The sequence below is a fragment of the Equus quagga genome, chromosome 5 (genome assembly GCF_021613505.1).
Source record: "Equus quagga isolate Etosha38 chromosome 5, UCLA_HA_Equagga_1.0, whole genome shotgun sequence".
NCBI classification, from domain to species: Eukaryota; Metazoa; Chordata; class Mammalia; order Perissodactyla; family Equidae; genus Equus; species Equus quagga.
Window position 1 is genome coordinate 33,288,176 of NC_060271.1, and position 19,539 is coordinate 33,307,714.

The 19,539-nt window shown below is 37.0% G+C and overlaps 1 protein-coding gene across 15 annotated transcripts in view; it reads left to right on the forward strand.

The window, feature by feature from the left end:
• The window catches only part of EIF4G3 (eukaryotic translation initiation factor 4 gamma 3), a 314,955-nt gene that overhangs the window by 72,405 nt on the left and 223,011 nt on the right, over positions 1-19,539 (forward strand). For all 15 annotated transcript variants that reach the window (XM_046660843.1, XM_046660844.1, XM_046660849.1 and 12 more), the window contains exon 2: positions 8,507-8,582. In XM_046660843.1, the coding sequence (XP_046516799.1) occupies positions 8,507-8,582 (76 nt within the window). The remainder of the gene's footprint in view (positions 1-8,506; positions 8,583-19,539) is intronic.

The following is a 19,539-nucleotide window of genomic DNA, read 5'->3' on the forward strand; positions in this document are numbered from 1 at the left end:
GTAGCCAGTAGTAGAATATCCAGCAAAGGTTGACTTATGTGAATGGCTAGCTCTTTCAGTTCTTTTTTTGAAGGATATGTTTCAAAATCTGTCAAATGTGTGTTCCCCACCTGTTGTTACCTGGATCTGTATCCAGAAGAATCTGGTATAGCAGCATATTTTATTATTTGGTTATTATCCAAGGTCATTTGAGTGATTCAGATGTAGGACACAAATGAAATTGCTAACTGCACTTTATCATTAATGAAATTTCTTCAAGGTGGGCGTTTTTGAAGGAAAAGGGCTACTTTGTTGCCTTCTGCCTTTGGTTTATCATAATGGATTAATTGTAAAATCTGAATTGGATGTTAGTAAACACTATTAAATGTTAGTCTTTCTTAGAATTAAAAACGTTTGAGAACTAAAAACTAGGTTTGAAATTTGTGAGTATATCGTTCTTTCTTCATGTGTATATCATTTTGTCTCACAGAGAGTCTTACATTTTTGTTATGGGTAGAAGTATTAACAGCATGGTCGGCAGCCATTTTCTTTGGCAATATAGTTCTTTTTTTTTCTTTTTTAGATACTCTAAGCAGAGTATGTTTCTGCGTAAACTTAAATGTGACTATCAATTTGCTGTATGTGGTGAGTTGTGTTCTGAGTTAGAGGAAAACCAGAGCCAGAAGAAGGGTTTTTCTTTTTTGTAAGTTTTATTTTTTATTTATTTTTTGTTTTGAGGAAGATCAGCCCTGAGCTAACCACCGCTAATCCTCCTCTTTTTGCTGAGGAAGACTGGTCCTGAGCTAACATCTGTGCCCATCTTCCTCTATTTTTATGTGGGACGCCTACCACAGCATGGCTTGCCAAGCAGTGCCATGTCCGCACCCGGGATCCGAACCAGTGAACCCTGGGCCGCTGAAGCGGAACCTGCAAACTTAACCACTGCGCCACCGGGCCGGTCCCAGAAGAAAGGTTTTTCTGACTAAGCACTTTGAGACTAATGTTTCTGGATTTGTAAAAATGCATTATGATGGTTCCTAGTTGTTTACATTCAAATGGTGATTTCCAGAGACTTTTAGAGACTCAATGGGAAAGAAGGTATAGGTTTGCAGTTCCAAAATCCAAAGGGCTTGGAAAGCTCATTTTTTTCTGGTAAATTGGCAGAAACTCTGGACAGAAAGAAGTTTGAATATTCATAAGTTTTGTAGTAGAGATATTAATATGTTTAATTAAAGGGTGCTGCCTTATACCCTGCTGGGGGTGTTTTATAATATACAGAATAACGACTATATTAACTTTCTAACATTGGAAAAATTCTGAATTCCAGTATGGGATTTTGGACCTGAATTAACAGCCCAAAATTAAATTGAATTGAAACAAGATTAAAATTGGCTAGTTTTATTTCCCTGCGCTATCAGTGGGAAAAGATGAACAGAGCAATGGAGAAAATTTTGTTTTCCTCAGAACACTGGAATCTTTTTCTAACACATTCTGGTATAGGCTCCAAAGTTAAAGCATGAGTAGATATGTTGTAGCATTTAGGTTTGAGAATACAGTTTCTGTTTTGCTTTTGTCCATGCACAGTTACTGAAGTTATGACCTCTGAGATTTCTGTAGTTGTTGGGTAGGGTCATTCAGGATGTTCTGCTTTGTGGAACATTTTACATGCTTGATGTCAACACTTGGTCGCCTTAAACCCTAGTTCAGTCCTGTCTGTTTCATCTTTCATAATAACATGCATTGATCTTATCAGTGTAGTTTTATACTTGAGTTTGAGATGGGCTCTCTCTTTGGTGCCACCCGGGTAAGTAGAAGTTAGCTGAGGTTGACCAGCTGACGTCTCCATTCTAGAATTTGATCATACAGTCCCTAGTAGGACATCTAGCCCTTTTATGAAGCTTTTCCCAGTGTAGGAAAGGGTTAATTTTTAAAAAAAACTATTCTGATAAAATATGCATACCATCGATTTCCTCATTTAAAGTGTTCAATGCCGTTGTTTTTTGTGCATTCATAGCTATGTGCCACCATTACCACAGTCAATTTTAGAACATTTTCATGACCTCCAAAAGTAACCCCATACCTCTTAGCTGTCAGCTCCCTCTCTCTCCATTCCGCCTAGTCCTAAGCAACCACTAGTCTTTCTGTTCTATTTCTTTCTGTTCAGCCTATTCTGAACATTTTGTAAAAATCAAATCGTATAATACGTGGTCTTATGTCACTGACTTCTTTCATGTAGCATGTTTTCGGTGTTTATCCATGTTGTAGCGTGTATTAGTACTTCATTCCTTTTTATTGCCGAATAAAATTCCATTGTATCCATATACCACGTTTTACATATGGTTCTATTCATCAGTTGATGGACAATTGAGTTGTTTCCACCTTTGGTTGTTATGAATAATGCTGCATATATATAAATACTCATGTACGGGTTTTGTGAGGACATATATTTTCATTTCTCTTGGGTATATACCTAAGAGTGAAATTGCTGGGTCATATGGTAACTCAATGTTTAAACTTTTGAGGAACTGTCAGACTGTTTTTCAAAGTGGCTGCACTATTTCACATTCCTGCCAGCGGCGTGTAAGGATTCCGATTTCTCCACATCCTTGCCAATACTCGCTTTTTGATTATCCATCCTAGTGCGTATGAAGTAGTATCTCATTGTGCTTTTGATTTGGCTTTTGACTAATTATATGGAGCATGTTTTCATGTGCACTTTTGGCCATTTGTATTTCTTCTTTGGAGAAATTTCTATTCAGATCCTTTGCCCATTTAAAGAATTGAGTTATTTTTGTTTTTATTATTGAGCTGTTAAGAGTTCTTTATATATTCTAGACACAAGTCTCTTATCAGACAGGATTGAAGCATATGCTCCCCACTCTGTGGGGTTGTCTTTTCAGTTTCTTGACGGTGTTACTTTTGTTGAAGTTCAGTTGATCTATTTTTTTCTTTTGTTACTTGTGCTTTTGGTGTCATATACTAACAATCCATTGCAAAATATGAGGTTGTGGATTTATCCCTATGTTTACTTCTAGATGTTTCTAGTTTTAGCCTCTACATTTCGGTTCTTGATCCATTTTGAGTTAGTTTTTGTATATGCTGTGAGGTAAGCATCCAACATTATTCTTTTGCACGTGTCTAGCCAGTTGTCCCAGCAGGAGAGGGTTAGTTTTTAAATTCACTTTCTATAACTAGTCAGTTAATCAGTTTCTGTATGGAGCAGATCTCAAAAATAGAATTTTAGACTCCTAAAATGTTGTTTTAAAAGCATCCTGAATTAATCTGGATCATTTTTTTTTCTTCTCCCCAAAGAGCCCCAGTACCTAGTTGTATATTCTAGTTGTAGTTCCTTCTAGTTATGCTATGTGGGACGCCACCTCAGCATGGCCTGATGAGTGGTGCCACGTCCGCGCCCAGGATCTGAACTGGTGAAACCCTGGGCCGCTGAAGTGGAGCGTGCAAACTTAACCAATTGGCCACAGGGCTGGCCCCTGGATAATTTTCTGTATAATAAACAGTGACACAGAATTTTCTTTTTTAAGAATTAAAAATTATGTAGACCATGTTTTTTCAGTTTTGACTAGTGCATTTCCTTTTTAAAACTAGGTTAAATTTTCTTTTATCAGGGTTATTTTCAAAATATGCTGGTTTATTTAAATTGGATTTCTTTAATTTTTGAAAGACATATCCCTTAGGGGTCAGAACTAATGTTAAAGGGTATATAGCTATTTCCAAAGCACCTGTATTTGAAACAATGCTTTTGAGAAATCATGCGGAGTGTCTTTGTGAAATAGGGTATAGTTTAGAAATTTTGCCCTTATTCTTATATGTTATACAGTACAAGTTTTCTTCCTTTTTCATTATCAAAACAAGCAAAGAAGGAGAAGGTGGAGAAAGCATAAATTGAGTGATATTACCATATTGCTTTAAAACTTAAGTAAGAAATGATGCAGAAAAAGATCGTTTTCATTTATTTATTTTCATCTCCTGAAATCAGTTTGCTTGTGTCTTCTCTAAAGCAGTATTTGTGCAATGGGATTTGTACCTTTGCTTTCCCTTTCATTGAGGCAATGATAACTTGAGACTATCACTATCACTTTATGCTGAGTATCAGGATAGCAGCTTTTCTTGTAGTGGAGTGGGGCAAAGTTTGGCAACATTCATTGGGGAGTTGTAAAGGAATGTTAGTTTTTCAGCAAACTGGAGGAAGAGTTCTGTTGATTTTCATTACTTGTTTTCTGATTTGTCAAAATCTACTTTTTGAGGAGATACTGATTATGAGTCAAACCCAGGGTCAGATACAATTGCCATAGATCAAGTAGCTTCATCCCAATGAGAGTTCATCATTCATGAAATTTCGGTAAACATCTACTTAAAAAATTATTGATCCCCTCTTACCTTCATGGTTTAAGTAGGAAACATTCAAATTATGATCTAATCTCCTGGTAGATTCTTGAATTTCTCTGATGAAATTTGGTCTCTGAAATTTTTTATCTGCTTAATTGACGTTTAATGTGGAGAGTATGTAGTGAGTACTTAAATAATCAATTTAGGGTCTATTGTGCTTTAATACTGTTTAGCTGTCACATTTTATTTATTTCTGAAAATTATCTTTTGTTAATTTTCTATTAGAAAAAGAAAGTGAGGAATTAGAAAGTTTTTGCATTTATATTTCTGCTTAGTCTTAATTGAATTATTACATACCATCTGTCTAATCTTGCTAATGATTTTGCTTTTATTTCGTAATGATATCATTTAAATCATAGCAATTTGAACCACAGAAGTGTCAAGTGGGTATGCTACTGTATTTACAAGACAAAACAGCGTGTTCTGGAGTACTGCACATGCATATTACACAGCTCGTTGAATGAATTAGAATTTTAAGTGGTACTATGAGAAGCTGTTTATTTGTTACCTACAGCTCAAAGGGAAATAAGCGTCTAGTGATTTATGCTGAAGATACAGACCTTGGTGAAAGCTGGTACTAAGCTTAATGGCAGGCAGAATTAGAAGGAAGTAGGTGATAGTCTAAGAGCTTTTCATACATGTCATTTCTTTGAATTCACCTGTTTCTGGAGAAAATGTCTAGCAGTGCCTATCTCATACTGATTTATCCAAGCTTTTTTACTGGAAAGGAGGGCTAACCAGCCTGGTTGCAGATTACTAAAATATCAAGTTATTTATTTAATTGAGATATAATTCACATACCATAAAACTCACACTTTTCAAGTGTACACTTCAGTGGTTTTTGGAATATTTATGAAGATGTGCAACCATCACCTCTAGGAATTAAAGGAGAAAGTTGCTCCCTAAAGTAAGCTCCCTGATTTCGTGTATTACCTGCCCAGCCTATAGTAGGGAGTGTTCATTTGCCATTGGGCACATGATTCAGCTTGGGCCAAGAATTTGGGACTTTTTAAGGAAGTTTTAGAGTGACACTCCATTGACTGTTTTATGAGGTGAACTACTAATTTAGTTCTGTCCTGTAGATGGGGCAACCATATTTTTGATCAGGTTGTGATACAGTTTTTTTAACTGTGCTATAAAGTATTCCGCCCTTGGATGCATTAATGTAATAGGAAGAGCATGGTCTTCAGAATACAGAGAGACCTGGCCTGGCCACTTAACTTACAGCCTGTTAACTTGGGCAAATTGCTTCATCTTGCTGAGCCTCAGTTTACAGGAGATAGTATAAAATGGTTTGGTGAAGACAGCGTGATTAGGCTTGCAGTGCACTTTAGTTTCAGATCTCCTGACTTCTGTTTTCAGTTTCCGTTGTATAGAGCTATGTTTTTGTTTTGAAATAATTATTTTTTATCCAAAGGTTTTTTAGGAAACAGTTAATTTATCAGTCCATAATATTCTCTTGGTAATTTACAGAGAATGAAATAAATGAAATCAACATTCTTCGTCTGTGGCCAAGGAAAAAAAATGTTTGTTACTGGACTATTGGCCAAATATATGATTGTCTCTTTAGAAATCTTGTATTATAGTAATATTGTTAGGTAATAAAGTAACTAACCAAAATTAGGAGCCCTAACTTTCCCTTGTAAGGTTAAGTGATGTGGCTCAGCTTTTGGGGCATGGTACTGATAACTTATTTGAGAACTTAATCTTGCACAGTGAGAATCAACCCTAGTTAGAAAAAGCAGTAACAGTTGACTTTGCAGAAGAAAGAATGGCCTCATATTTTCCACCACTCATGTGACCACAATGCATAACTATAATTAAAAGAAAGTTTTATTTCAGCCAAGGGTAATCTTCATTCTGAAAGAAGTGACAAGCTAATATGAATGACTTTTGTCCTGTAACTTGTTAGGCGTATGTTTTCTACATTGCAAGCATCTGTAATTTGTTTGGATGAAGCAGTTCCTTTATGAAATGTGTTTCTCAGTGCGGTATTTTAAGTCAGTTCTTTGTGTGAAGGGGACAATGGCAACACATTGAAAGCCGTTGTTGTCTGAGGTTACTAGTTGAAGAACTGCCTAGAGACTGGTACAGTGTTACTAATTTTGAGTGAATAAAGCATAGGTTTTTTTGGTTTTGTTTTCCCTCTCCCACCTCAAGTAAACTGTTGCTACTTGAATATAAAGAATTTTACTTTTGGGGCCTGCCCTGTGACCAAGTGGTTAAGTTCCGTGCTCTGCTTCAGCGGCCCAGGGTTTTTCTGGTTTGGATCCTGGGCGTGGACCTGTAACAGCAAAAAGGGGCTTGTTCTGCTCGCCACAATCCAGTGCCAATCAACTGCAAACAAACCGGTGGTTGAGAAAGGCAAGTGTATACGATTAGCCAGCAGAACCAGAAGATGGTGGACTAGTGTCCCTACATTATCTCTTTCTTCTGTCCTTCGTGATGGGTACCAATGCCGAGTTTTTCTTTCTGGAGGTTGTCATGTTCCTGGGGAACTCAGGGAACAAAGTTGTCTTATCACAGCTGGGAGATATACGGAAGCAAGAGTCATAGAACTAGCAGCTTATGTATTTTGTAAAAGCAAGAGGTGCTTAAGCATCTAGGTTATGTGCAGGCTAGAATGGATGCACATTTACTAGTGAGTCAGGGTCATGGTTACAATATGGCTTCTGTCCCTAAGATGGCTGCCCTCGTGTTAACTTAGGATCTAGCTGTTACAGACTTAGCACTGCTCATCAGGCCAGGCTTGGGCAGCGTCCCACAGAGCAGAACCAGAAAGACCTGCACCTGGAATATGCAACTATGTACTGGGGGAGCTTTGGAGAGAAGGAAAAAAGGTTGGCAACAGATGTTAGCTCAGGTGGCAATCTTTAAAAAAAAAAAAAAGAATTTTACTTTTAATGATTCAGACTTTTGCAACTTGTGGTTGTTTATATAAAATTATTATTTGCAGCTGTCACTTTGTCTTCCATACTGTTTCACTGAATTAGGAAGGAACATGATGTGAGAGAGAGAAAATATTTGTTAGGTTGAAGGAAGGATTCTGTCTCATTTTGGGATTACTACATTTATAGCATTCTTTTTTGTTTTTTAAAGATTGGCACCTGAGCTAACAATTGTTGCCAATCTTTTTTTTTTCTTGCTTTTTCTCCCAAAATCCCCCAAGTTCATAGTTGTATATTTTAGTTGTGAATGCCTCTGGTTGTGGCATGTGGGACACTGCCTCAGCGTGGCCTGATGAGGAGTGCCATGTCCATGCCCAGGCTCTGAATTGGCAAAACCCTGGGCCGCTAAAGCGAGCGCACAAACTTAACCACTGGGCCACGGGACCAGCCCCCTATAGCATTCTTTGAAAAATATGTTTAAATTGTGCAAATAATTTATGCTTTTTGTAGACAACGCACTTAATGCAGTTAATTAATCCTACCATCCAGAGATAATTGCTGTTAATCTTTTGATGCCAGTCTTGTGGTTGTCATTCTTAAAGAGGTAAAATATCACCTTACCAGGTAGAGGAGCTTACATCTTTCAGTTTTCAGGCTGAATAAAATGATAGACTATTGTCTTTTAACAGAATGTCCTGACAACGTGCTGAAATATTTCAAACTAAATTATGCTGGAGAACCTGTTTTTAAAAATGAGGAGTTGGTGCACGGATACAGGCAAAAGTAGCAGCTAAAATAGAAAAACAAGGAAACAATTGTATTCACCATTCCTGTGTAGTTAGCAGAACAGACTGGGCCTTTGTCAGTAGTTTCTACATTGATGAATTAGTCTTAACTTCCTGAATATCCTTCTTAAAATTCTTAGGCTTTTTCTCTAGAAAGTAAAGGTGGTCTATTCTGATGGGTGCAAAGTTTGGAGGTTTGTTGTGTAATTTTATTTGTTTTGAGTTTCCATGGAATGTTTATCATGGGAATCACTTTTGGAGAGGTTGATCTAATCACATTAGGAAATTGGAAATGCTTTGTTTTCCAGTTTCTGTGGAGAAGTGAGTTGGGTGACACTAGTTGGGTGACATAGCTTGGGTAGTGGACAGAATTTGGTGGTGGTAATTTTCTCTTACTGCTAAAGCAAACCATTTTTGAGTTCTCTTATCCTTAACTCGCTCTTCTAGAATTCCCAGAGGACCTGTGCAGCAGCCTCTTGAGGATCGAATCTTCACTCCTACTGTGTCGGCAGTGTACAGCACGGTGAGTACCTCGAGGTTGTTTGTCATATTGTCTCTCTGGTTTTGCTCATAAGCCTTTGATATTACAGGCATTGTTTGATCAGCACGTGATAGGTTTTTGGCAAAAAGTTCAATAAAATCCCGAATAAAGTTAGATGTATGTAATATCATAAGGTGAGTAGGCCTTTTCCCCTATCATCTTAGTTTAAGAAATGGAGATGAAAAAAACATATTAAGATAGATAGGCTTCTACACCTGTCTTCTTTTTCCTCTTTCCATACATATGCCCCTCTGGCCTTGTATCATGATTTCTTTTAGGACACTGGGTTTTAATTTTTTTGGATATTTTTTCTTAAAATTTTATTTTAAAAAGTTATTGTACTTTTCCCCCTCTCTGATTACATACAAAAAATGCAGAAAGTTTGGAAAAGGGAATGTTGGTTTTAATGGGAGAAAATTTAATTTTTTATGTTAAATGATTGATTCAAATTCATAAATGAAGGGAAGTTTAAAAGTTAAGAGGATGAAGGTAAGAAAATTAGAAGCGGATCTCACTTTGTCTTACAGTGAGCTTAAGGGAATTTAGGGGAGTCAGACACATCTCTTTAATATTTCAGTTCATCATTACCGTTTATTCCTAGGAATAGACAGGGTGCTTTAGAGGAACTCACAGTGTAGTGAGAGGTGAGCAAAAAGATAATTGTAATCTAAAGTGATATGATAAAGCAATGATTCTTATCCTTTTGGAGTATTAATTACTTTTAGGACCTGAAAATAGTCACAATAGTTTCTCCTCAAAAAAGAGCATATACCTAGTGTTGACGTATAATTTCGGAATTTTACAGATGTCCATCAGGCCATTTGTAGGCCCCAGGTTAAGAACATTTGTTTGGAGATGTGAATGTGCTATTATATGGGAAAGGAAAAAATAGTTTCATTAGGAAGTGACACTAAGCTGGAAATACAGAAGTTCTCTAGGCAGGGAAGGGAAGAAAAGGCTAGGAAGTGAAGATTCAGAGGTATGGTTAATGAAATGGCCAGGAGTCAGTCCCATCTGGAATGTGTGCTAGGTTTTGTAGCAGAAGCAGAGACGAGATAGATGGGTTTTGGAGGTTTTAAGGTTGTCCTAAAGAGAGAGAACTTTATCATGCAGGTAATGGGTAGGAGGATTATTTTTCCTGGTTTGCCCGAAACAAGTCTGTTTACTCCTAATGTAGGTCAACTAAACACCTGTCAATTACTTTTTGAGTCCCCTTTAACTCTTAAAATGTATCCAGTTAATTTATCTGTTCACCCTAGTAATTGGGAACCTTCAATTTACATTGAAAAATAACTTTTAACTTTTTTCTGGCACCAACTTCTAGGCCAGAGTTATGTTTTTCTTTTTTTGTTTTAATAGTACTGAGCTTAAGGGCAGCATAGTTTTTGTCAGGAATAACTCTTAAAATATAATTTTTTTCTAATTATAACACTTACCTTCATCATTGAATTACTATTTTCAAAATTAAGATAGGTAAAAGAAGAAAACGAAAATTTCTAGTAATCTTGAGTGATTTCTAGAGGCACCTGCTATAACCATTTTTTGGTATGGTTTTTGTCGTTTTTCTTTGTTGTAGGCTCTGTATAAGATACTTTATTCTAATTTGACACTTATAGTTTTAGCACTTCTTATGTTACTCGAAAACATTTCTTAAATAGTAAATCGTATATTGTGTTGTTAAAAGAATTTAATATTCACTCAACATTTGACAGATATTTCTTAATCTTTTAATGTGTGTCAGATACTGTTGTAGGTGTTGGGAATATAGTAATAAGTAAGCCAGATACTCGGTCCTTATGGAGATTACCTTTTTGTGAGATAGAAAGATAGTAAACAAATAATATATGTAATATAGTATGGGGTAGTAATAAATTCCTTGATGAAAATGAGGCATGATAAAGGGATAGAGAATGACTGGATGTCCTACTTTAGCTAGGGCTCTCAGGTAATTTCTATCTGAAAAAGTGGCATTTAAGTAGAAACCTAAGAAGTGAGGGAATGAGCCTGCAGATTTCTAGGGAAAGAGCATTTATGGTAGAAAAACAGCAGTGTGAAGGCTTAGAGATAGCAACATGCTTAATGTAGTCTTAGAATTGCAAGGAAGCCAGTGCAGCTGGAGTGGAGAGAGGTTGGAGACAGAATTCAGAAAAGTATCTGGAGCATCAGATTATGGGGGAAATCATAGACCATGGTAAAGATTTTGGATTTTAATGTAGATGTGATGGAAAGCCATTGGACACTTAAGAGCAGTAGATCTGAATTTCCCACTGCGGCCTCTATAGAGAGAGTAGATTGTGTTGAGGGCAGTTGGTTGTGGTAGTGAAGCAGAAGCAAGGAGACCAGTTAAGAGGTTACTGTAGTGATAACAGCAAAAGATGATGGTGGCTTGCCCTAAGGTGATAGCAGTAAAAGAGATGAGTGGTGGGATTTGGTATATATTTTGAGAGTAGAGTCAGTAGGATGTGATGATAGCTTGGATGTGGGATGTGAGAGAGAGAAGAGTAAAGGATGATATCATGGATCTTGGCTTGAGCGACTGAGTGAACATGGTACTATTTATGGAGATGAACACTGGGTGAAAACAGAGTTTTTGTTGAGATAAATTAATACATGTAAACCTTATTTTGGTGAAGAGTTAAGCATTAGGTTGTTTCCAGTTTTTCCTATTAGAAATAACTAATTTGAATTTAAAACCTTTTATGTCTTTTGTATTACTTTTGTAGAATAACTAGCTAGAAATGCAATTACTGAGTTAAACTGTAGGCATTTTATTAAGATGCCCTATAACTGAGGACATGTGACTTTGTGAACTTAGTAGTTTGGAGAGGAGATCATCAAAATCGTCTCCTCTGATGATCTCCTGGCAGCACAGTGCCTGCTACGCAGTTTACATGAAATGTTTTGAATCTAAGTTTTTCACTTTATTTTTCAGTTAGACCAAATTTGACTTGTACTATTTAAAGCTACTGCCAGGGCCTGACCTGGTGGTGCAGTGGTTAAGCGCGCACATTCCGCTTCAGCAGCCCAGGGTCTGCCAGTTTGGATCCCGGGTGTGGACATGGCACTGCTTGGCATGCCATGCTGTGGTAGGCATCCCACATATAAAGTAGAGGAAGATGGGCACGGATGTTAGTTCAGGGCCAGTCTTCCTTAGCAAAAAGAGGAGGATTGGCAGCGGATGTTAGCTCAGGGCTAATCTTCCTTTAAAAAAAAAAAAGCTGCTGCCATATATGTAGTCCTTCAGTCAATTAAAAAAGTAGGTGTGTCAGTGATATATCGTGCCTATTCTGGAAGGACAAAGGACTTTAGATAGTAATAAATTACCTAAAGCATGATAATTTCCAGTTTTTGATCAGTTGTTTCCGTTCTTAGTAATATAAGTCTCGGCCCCACTTTCACAATGTTGTGCACGTTAGCTGAATGAGCAGGACAGTGATTGACCAGGTGCTTGGACATTTTTAGTTCCCCTTTTTCTCAGCCCCAAGATTATGTATTGGTCATTATTCCTCTAGTGTCTAGGTCCATTAGCATAAATTCTGTGTCATAAAATAAAGGCTAATCCTCAGTTCACCTCTTCCTGCCTCAGCATATGGTGCCCATATGTCACTTTAATTGAATTGGTTGAATTCCTTGAAAGGCAGAGAGACTCTTGGCCAGTCTTTAAAAAATTGTGCAGTCAAAGATTTTACTTCTTTCTGTCTGGTATGTAGGCTTTCTGCCCTTATGTCACCTGTCTTAGATGGGTTCCCTGGTGATGATCAAAGCAATATCAGGAGGAGGGCTCACGTTTTATAACTCCTTCATGTTACATATTGAGCCTGGTTATTATCTATTTATTTATTTTAGCCTGGTTTATATAAATTTCTCCTTGCAACCTCTGTCGGGGATGAGAGGGATGCTTTTGTCATTATTCCTCATTAACCATAATTACATTAGAATGTTTGATCATAGAACAAAAAAAGAATAAAGCCAGTGGTTTTTAAACTCTATTAATAGCAGTATACATTATATAGCAGACAGAAAAGGCAAAACTAAAGAGACATGAGCTAATTTGAAATGTATTCATTGATAACTCTCTTATTGTTGTGCTTCTCAAACACAGAGTATGAAATTTTACCGTGTTGTATATTTTTGGCTTACATATTTTATGTAGAGAAGTTAGATTTTATTACTATTTTTAATATAATTATGGAGATAACCTTAATAAAAAATTTTCTGGAATAATGACTTTACTACAAGAAGCAGTAATTTATATTCTGGGGGAATGGAAGTGTTGTCTTATTAACTACTTATGAAAAATTTCTGTAAATAAATTATTTAATTTGAATAAATTACTCCTTATACCATAACATTTCATGATCCTTTTTTGCCAGCTAATACCTTATGAAGTCTTGCTTCTGTCATCCTATAGCTCTTTGTCATCTAACTAGAAAATCCTGCTTTTATGTCTTTTCCCAAGTCGCTGATAAGTATTGAGTAGGCCGATGTGTCAGTGGAGACCCCTGCACAGAGACAAAATTTTGCATGGGTTCATCAGCTCTCCTTAAGCAATGGTGTCCAGCCAGATGTAAATCTACTTAATTGTCCTATAATCCAGCAGAGAATAACAATCCATTTTTCCCCCAATGATAAATACACCAGTGGAACTGATGATTTGCTTTTTTCTACTTTATTTTTAAAAACAGTTTTTTGGGGGGCTGGCCCGGTGGTGCAGCAGTTAAGTGCGCATGTTCTGCTTCCGCGGCCCGAGGTTCGCCGGTTCGGATCCTGGGTGCAGACGTGGCACTGCTTGGCAAGCCATGCTGTGGCAGGCGTCCCATGTATAAAGTAGAGGAAGATGGGCACCGATGTTAGCTCAGGGCCAGTCTTCCTCAGCAAAAAGAGGAGGATTGGCAGCAGTTAGCTCAGGGCTAATCTTCCTCAAAAAAAAAAAACAACAAAAACAGCTTTTTGAAGTATGTTTGATATACAGTATATATAGTACCTATGATTTGAATAAAGTGTGTTATTTAAAGTGCATAATTTGGTAAATTTTAACATGTGTATATCCATGAAAATCTTCATCATAATCAAGAAAATTAACATGCACCATTCCCAAAAGTTTCCTCATGCTTCTTTGTAATCTTTCTTTTCAACCTTCCCCCCACCATTGGTCTGCTTTCTGTCATTGGATTTATTTACATTTTCTAGACTTTTATATAAAAATCATAATAGGACAAGGAGTTGTTCAGTAGGTACTTTGTTTTCTTATTCTTTTTGTACTCAGGTTAATTGTTTTGAGATTAATGCTTGTTGCATTTATCAGTAGTTTGTTCTTAGAAGACAAAGTAAACGTTAGGCTTAAGATATAGAGCTGTTGTAATCACGTTTCATATATTATTTTCTCCCCCTAACAATAGAGTTTGGTTTTCACTAAACAGTGTAAATCATAATGATTATACAATTTGGTAATTTTCTTTTTTCTTTTTTTTTTGGTGAGGAAGATTGTCCCTCAGCTAACATCTGTTCCAGTCTTTGTCTATTTTGTATGTCGCTTGCCACCACAACATGGCATGATGAGTGGTGTAGGTCTGTGCTTGGGATCCAAACCCACAAACCCTGGGCCACTCGAACTTAACCACTGGCGCCAGTGGGCTAGCCTCATGTAGGTTTCTTTTTTAATACAACATCTTATTGTAAATAATTTCCCATGTTATTACTAACATTTATAAACATTATATTAACAGTTTAAGTAGCATGTCATTGAAGTGAGCCATAATTTACATAATAAGTAAATTTACAAGCGAGTTTTTGACTTAAAGATTGTCTCTTCTTCTTCTTCTATTTTTTTTAATGACTTTTGGTGAGGATAATTGGCCCTGAGCTAACGTCTGTTCGCCAATCTTCCTCCTTTTTTTGTTCTTTACCTCTCCAAAGTCCCGGTACATAGTTGTATATCCTTGTTGTAAGTCATTCTAGTTCTTCTGTGTGGGATGCCGCCACAGCATGGCTTGATGAGCGGTGTGTAGGTCCATGCCCAGGATCTGAACCAGTGAACCCCAGGCTGCTGAAGCAAAGTGTGTGAACTTAATCACTCGGCTGTGGGGCTTGCCCCAGATTCCCTCTTATTTATTTTCATTTTTTTTTTTTTTTTTAAGATTTTATTTTTCCTTTTTCTCTCCAAAGCCCCCTGGTACTTAGTTGTATACTTTTAGTTGTGGGTCCTTCTAGTTGTGGCATTTGGGATGCCACCCCAGCATGGCTCAATGAGCAGTCTCATGTCTGTGCCTAGGATCTGAACTGATGAAATGCTGGGCTGCTGAAGCAGAGCACGGGAACTTAACCACTCGGCCACGGGGCCAGCCCCTATGTTCAATTTTAAGTAAGTGTGATATATACATATACAGATATGAAATATATATTCATACATATGTGTGTATATATATTTTTCTCTATTTAAATAGGATTACTTCTTTAGGCTAAGATTCTCAACAGCAGCCTTACTAGGTTAAAATGCACACACTTTAAAGATACTTAATATTTTTTACATTGTACACTTATGGCAGCTTACATTGCTGCTAGCTGCATAGGAGTGTGTCCATTTCATTGTGTCTTGATAGTTTTAGGTCTTCCCATTTTCAAACATCTTTGCTGATTTGATAGGTCAAAGGTGCTGTTTCACAGTTCACAAAAGAGGAAATTAGTAGGTTAAGTGACTGTGGAACAATGTTTAACATTGATAAAATAATGATGTCATATTTTGTTTATTAAATTAGCAAAGGTTTAATTATGTACTCATTTCTCAGTTGTAGGAACATAATAATTAGGAATTTTTAGTACTTTTTTCTTAGCCTTTTAATTTTTTTCCCTGTTTAATATTTTTGAATTATTGGGTACAGAAAAAGAATGAAATTTTCCTGTTTGTTGTGGTAGAAAGGATTTGGTTGTAAGAAGATTTTAGTTTTAAAATTATTATTGTCACTTTTCTCCAGTAACATTGCTGAATGATATTTGACTATAGCTAGAAATCCAGATTTTTGTATTTGCCATTTAAATAAAAGAGAAAAATCGGATTTAGCTATTTTCTGTTTTTTTCTTGTGGCAAAATACACATAACATAAAATTTGCCATCTTAGTCATTTTTAAGTGCACAGTTAAGTGGCACTAAATACATTCATTTTGTTGTGCAGCCACCTTCACGATCCTCCCCCAGAACTCCTTTCATCTTAGAAAACTGAAACTCTGTACCTTTTAAACAACTCCTCATTTTCCCAAACCCTCGGTCCCTGGAAACCATCACTTTGTTTCATGTCTTCCTGTTTTTGACTACTGTAAGTACCTCATATATGTGGCATCATACAGTATTAGTCTTTTTGTGACTGGCTTATTTCACTTAGCATAATGTCCTCAGTGTTCATCCATGTTGTCATGTGTGTCAGAATTTCCTTTCTTTTTAAGGCCAAATAATATTCCACTGTGTGTCTACAGCAGACTTTGCTTATCCATTCTTCATCGATGGACCTTTGGGCTGCTTCCACATTTTAGTTACTGTGAATAATGCTGGTATGAACATGGGTGTACAGATATCTCTTTGAGATCGGCTTTCTGTTATTTTGGGTGTATGCCCAGAAGTGGAATTGCTGGATCATATGGTAATTCTATTTTTAGTTTTTTGAGGAATCACCATTTTGTTTCACAGTGCCTGTACCATTTTACACTCCCACCAACAGTGCACAAATGTTCCACTTTCTCCACATCCTCTCCAAGACTTGTATTTTCTTTTTTTTTGGTAGTAGCCATTCTAATGCGTGTGAGGTGGTATTTTCATTGTAGTTTGGCTTTGCGTTTCTGTAATGATTAGTGGTGTCGAGCGTCTTTTCCTGTGGTTCTTGGCATTCATGTCTCTTCCTTGGAGAAATGTCTATTCACGTTCTTTGCCCAGTTTTGAATCGACTTGTTTATTTTCTTTTGTTATTGAGTTTTAGGAGTTCTCTATATATTTTGAATATGAATCCCTTATCAGATAGATGGTTTGCAAATATTTTCTCCCATTCTGTGGGTTGCCTTTTACTCTGTTGATAGTATCTTTTTTGATGCACAAAACTTTTTCATTTTCATAAGGTACAAGTTAATCTGTTTTTTCTTTTGTTACCAGTTCCTTTGGTATCAAACCCAAGAAATGGTTGCCAAATCCAGTGCCATGAAGGTTTCTCCTGTGTTATCTTCTAAGAGTTTTATTGTTTTAGGTCTTATATTTAGGTCTTTGATCCATTTTAAGTTAATTTTTGTATATTTGTTAAGTAATTCTTTTGCGTGTGTACATCCGGTTTTCCTAGCACCATTTGTTGAAAAGACTGTCTTTTTCCCATTGAATGGTCTTGACACCCTAGTTGAAAATCATTTGACCATATATGCAAGTGTTTAGTTCTGGGCTTTCTGTCCTATCCTGTTGGTCTGTATGTCTGTCTTGATGCAAATACTGCACTGTTTTGATCACCGTAGCTTTGTAGTAAGTTTTGACATCAGGAAGTGTGAGTGATTACTGTGCCCCAGGCACTGTGCCAAGTGCTGTACATACATTATACTGTTTAATCCTTACAGCAGTCTTCATTTACAAATAAGGAATTGGGGCTTAGAGAAGTTATGTAATTTGAATACAGGTCTATTTGACTTTACAGCTCATGTAAAGTACTACATTTTACTGTGTGGGAAGCTACCTTTTTGTTGAACTCTCAACAAATATGGTAAAAAGCAATATTCAACTTTTTTGGGATCAGGACTTGATTATCTGATGAAAGCTTACGGATCTACGTTGCAGAACAGTGAATGTAAAAGCAACATACAGCCTTCTACTGCAGTTAAGAGAGTCCAAAGATCCTTTGAACCTGTCTAAAGAATCCTCACTGATAAGATTTCTTGCTCTAGTCCAGACCCACTTTCCCTTGTAGGGCTGCTGTGTTGCACTCTGGTCCTAATTCTCGGTATAGAGAGATAGCTCAATTGTTACTTTATACATTGTGTGTTAAAAGGACAGATATCTTATTAACATTTTATCTACCCTTCCATCTTGAAGTACCTTCTTTTAGCATTATATATGTGTGGAGCTCACATATATCTTGGTTAGTAAAAATTGTGGGTCTTGGGGCCGGCCCCATGGCCGAGTGGTTAAGTTTGCGTGCTCCGCTGTGGTGGCCCAGTGTTTCGCCGGTTCACATCCTGGGTGTGGACATGGCACTGCTCGTCAGGCCATGCTGAGGCGGCATCCCACATGTCATAACTAGAAGGACCCAGAAGTAAGAATATACAACTATGTACCAGGGGCTTTGGGGACAAAAAGGAAAAGACAAAATCTTAAAAAATTGTGGATCTGCAAGTGGGATTTATACCAGGGACACAGGGATGGTTCAACATCCGCAAGTCAATCAACATGATACACTACATCAACAAAATGAAAAACAAAAACCACATGATCATCTCAATAGATGCAGAGAAAGCATTTGACAAGATCCAACACCCATTTATGATAAAAACCCTCAATAAAATGGGTATAGAAGGAAAGTACCTCAACATAATAAAGGCCATATGTGACAGACCCACAGCCAACATCATACTCAATGGACAAAAACTGAAAGCCATCCCTCTGAGGACAGGAACAAGACAAGGGTGCCCACTTTCACCAATCCTATTCAACATAGTACTGGAGGTGTTGGCCAGAGCAATTCGGCAGGAAAAAGAAATAAAAGGAATCCAAATAGATAATGAAGAAGTAAAACTCTCACTGTTTGCAGATGACATGATCTTATATATAGAAAACCCCAAAGAATCCATAGAAAAACTATTAGAAATAATCAACAACTACAGCAAAGTAGCAGGGTACAAAATCAACATACATACATCAGTAGCATTTCTATACACTAACAATGAACTAACAGAAAAAGAACTCAAGAACTCAATCCCATTCACAATCGCAACGAAAAGAATAAAATACCTTGGGATAAACTTAACCAAGGAAGTGAAGGATCTATACAATGAAAACTACAAGACTTTCTTGAAAGAAATTGACGACGACATAAAGAGATGGAAAGACATTCCATGCACATGGATTGGAAGAATAAACATAGTTAAAATGTCCATACTACCTAAAGCAATCTACAGATTCAATGCTATCCCAATCAGAATCCCAAGAACATTCTTCACAGAAATTGAACAAAGAATCCTAAAATTCATATGGGGCAACAAAAGACCGCGAATTGCTAAAGCAATCCTGAGCAAGAAAAACAAAGCCGGCGGAATCACAATCCCCGATTTCAAAACGTACTACAAAGCTACAGTGATCAAAACAGCATGGTACTGGTACAAAAACAGGTCCACAGATCAATGGAACAGAATTGAAAGCCCAGAGATAAAACCATACATCTATGGACAGCTAATCTTCGACAAAGGAGCAGAGGGCCTACAATGGAGAAAAGAAAGTCTCTTCAACAAATGGTGCTTGGAAAACTGGACAGCCACATGCAAAAGATTGAAAATTGACCATTCTTTTTCACCACACACCAAAATAAACTCAAAATGGATCAAAGACCTAAAGATTAGGCCTGAAACAATTAGTCTTCTAGAAGAGAATATAGGCAGTACACTCTTTGACATCAGTTTCAAAAGAATCTTTTCGGACACTATAACTCCTCAGTTGTGGGAAACAATGAAAGAATAAACAAATGGGACTTCATCAGACTAAAGAGCTTCTTCAAGGCAAGGGAAAACAGGATTGAAACAAAAAAACAGCTCACTAATTGGGAAAAAATATTTACGAGCCACTTATCTGACAAAGGGCTAATCTCCATAATATACAAAGAACTCACACGGCTTAACAACAAAAACCAAACAACCCGATCAAAAAGTGGGCAGAGGACATGAACAGACATTTCTCAAAAGAAGATATGAATATGGCCAATAGACACAT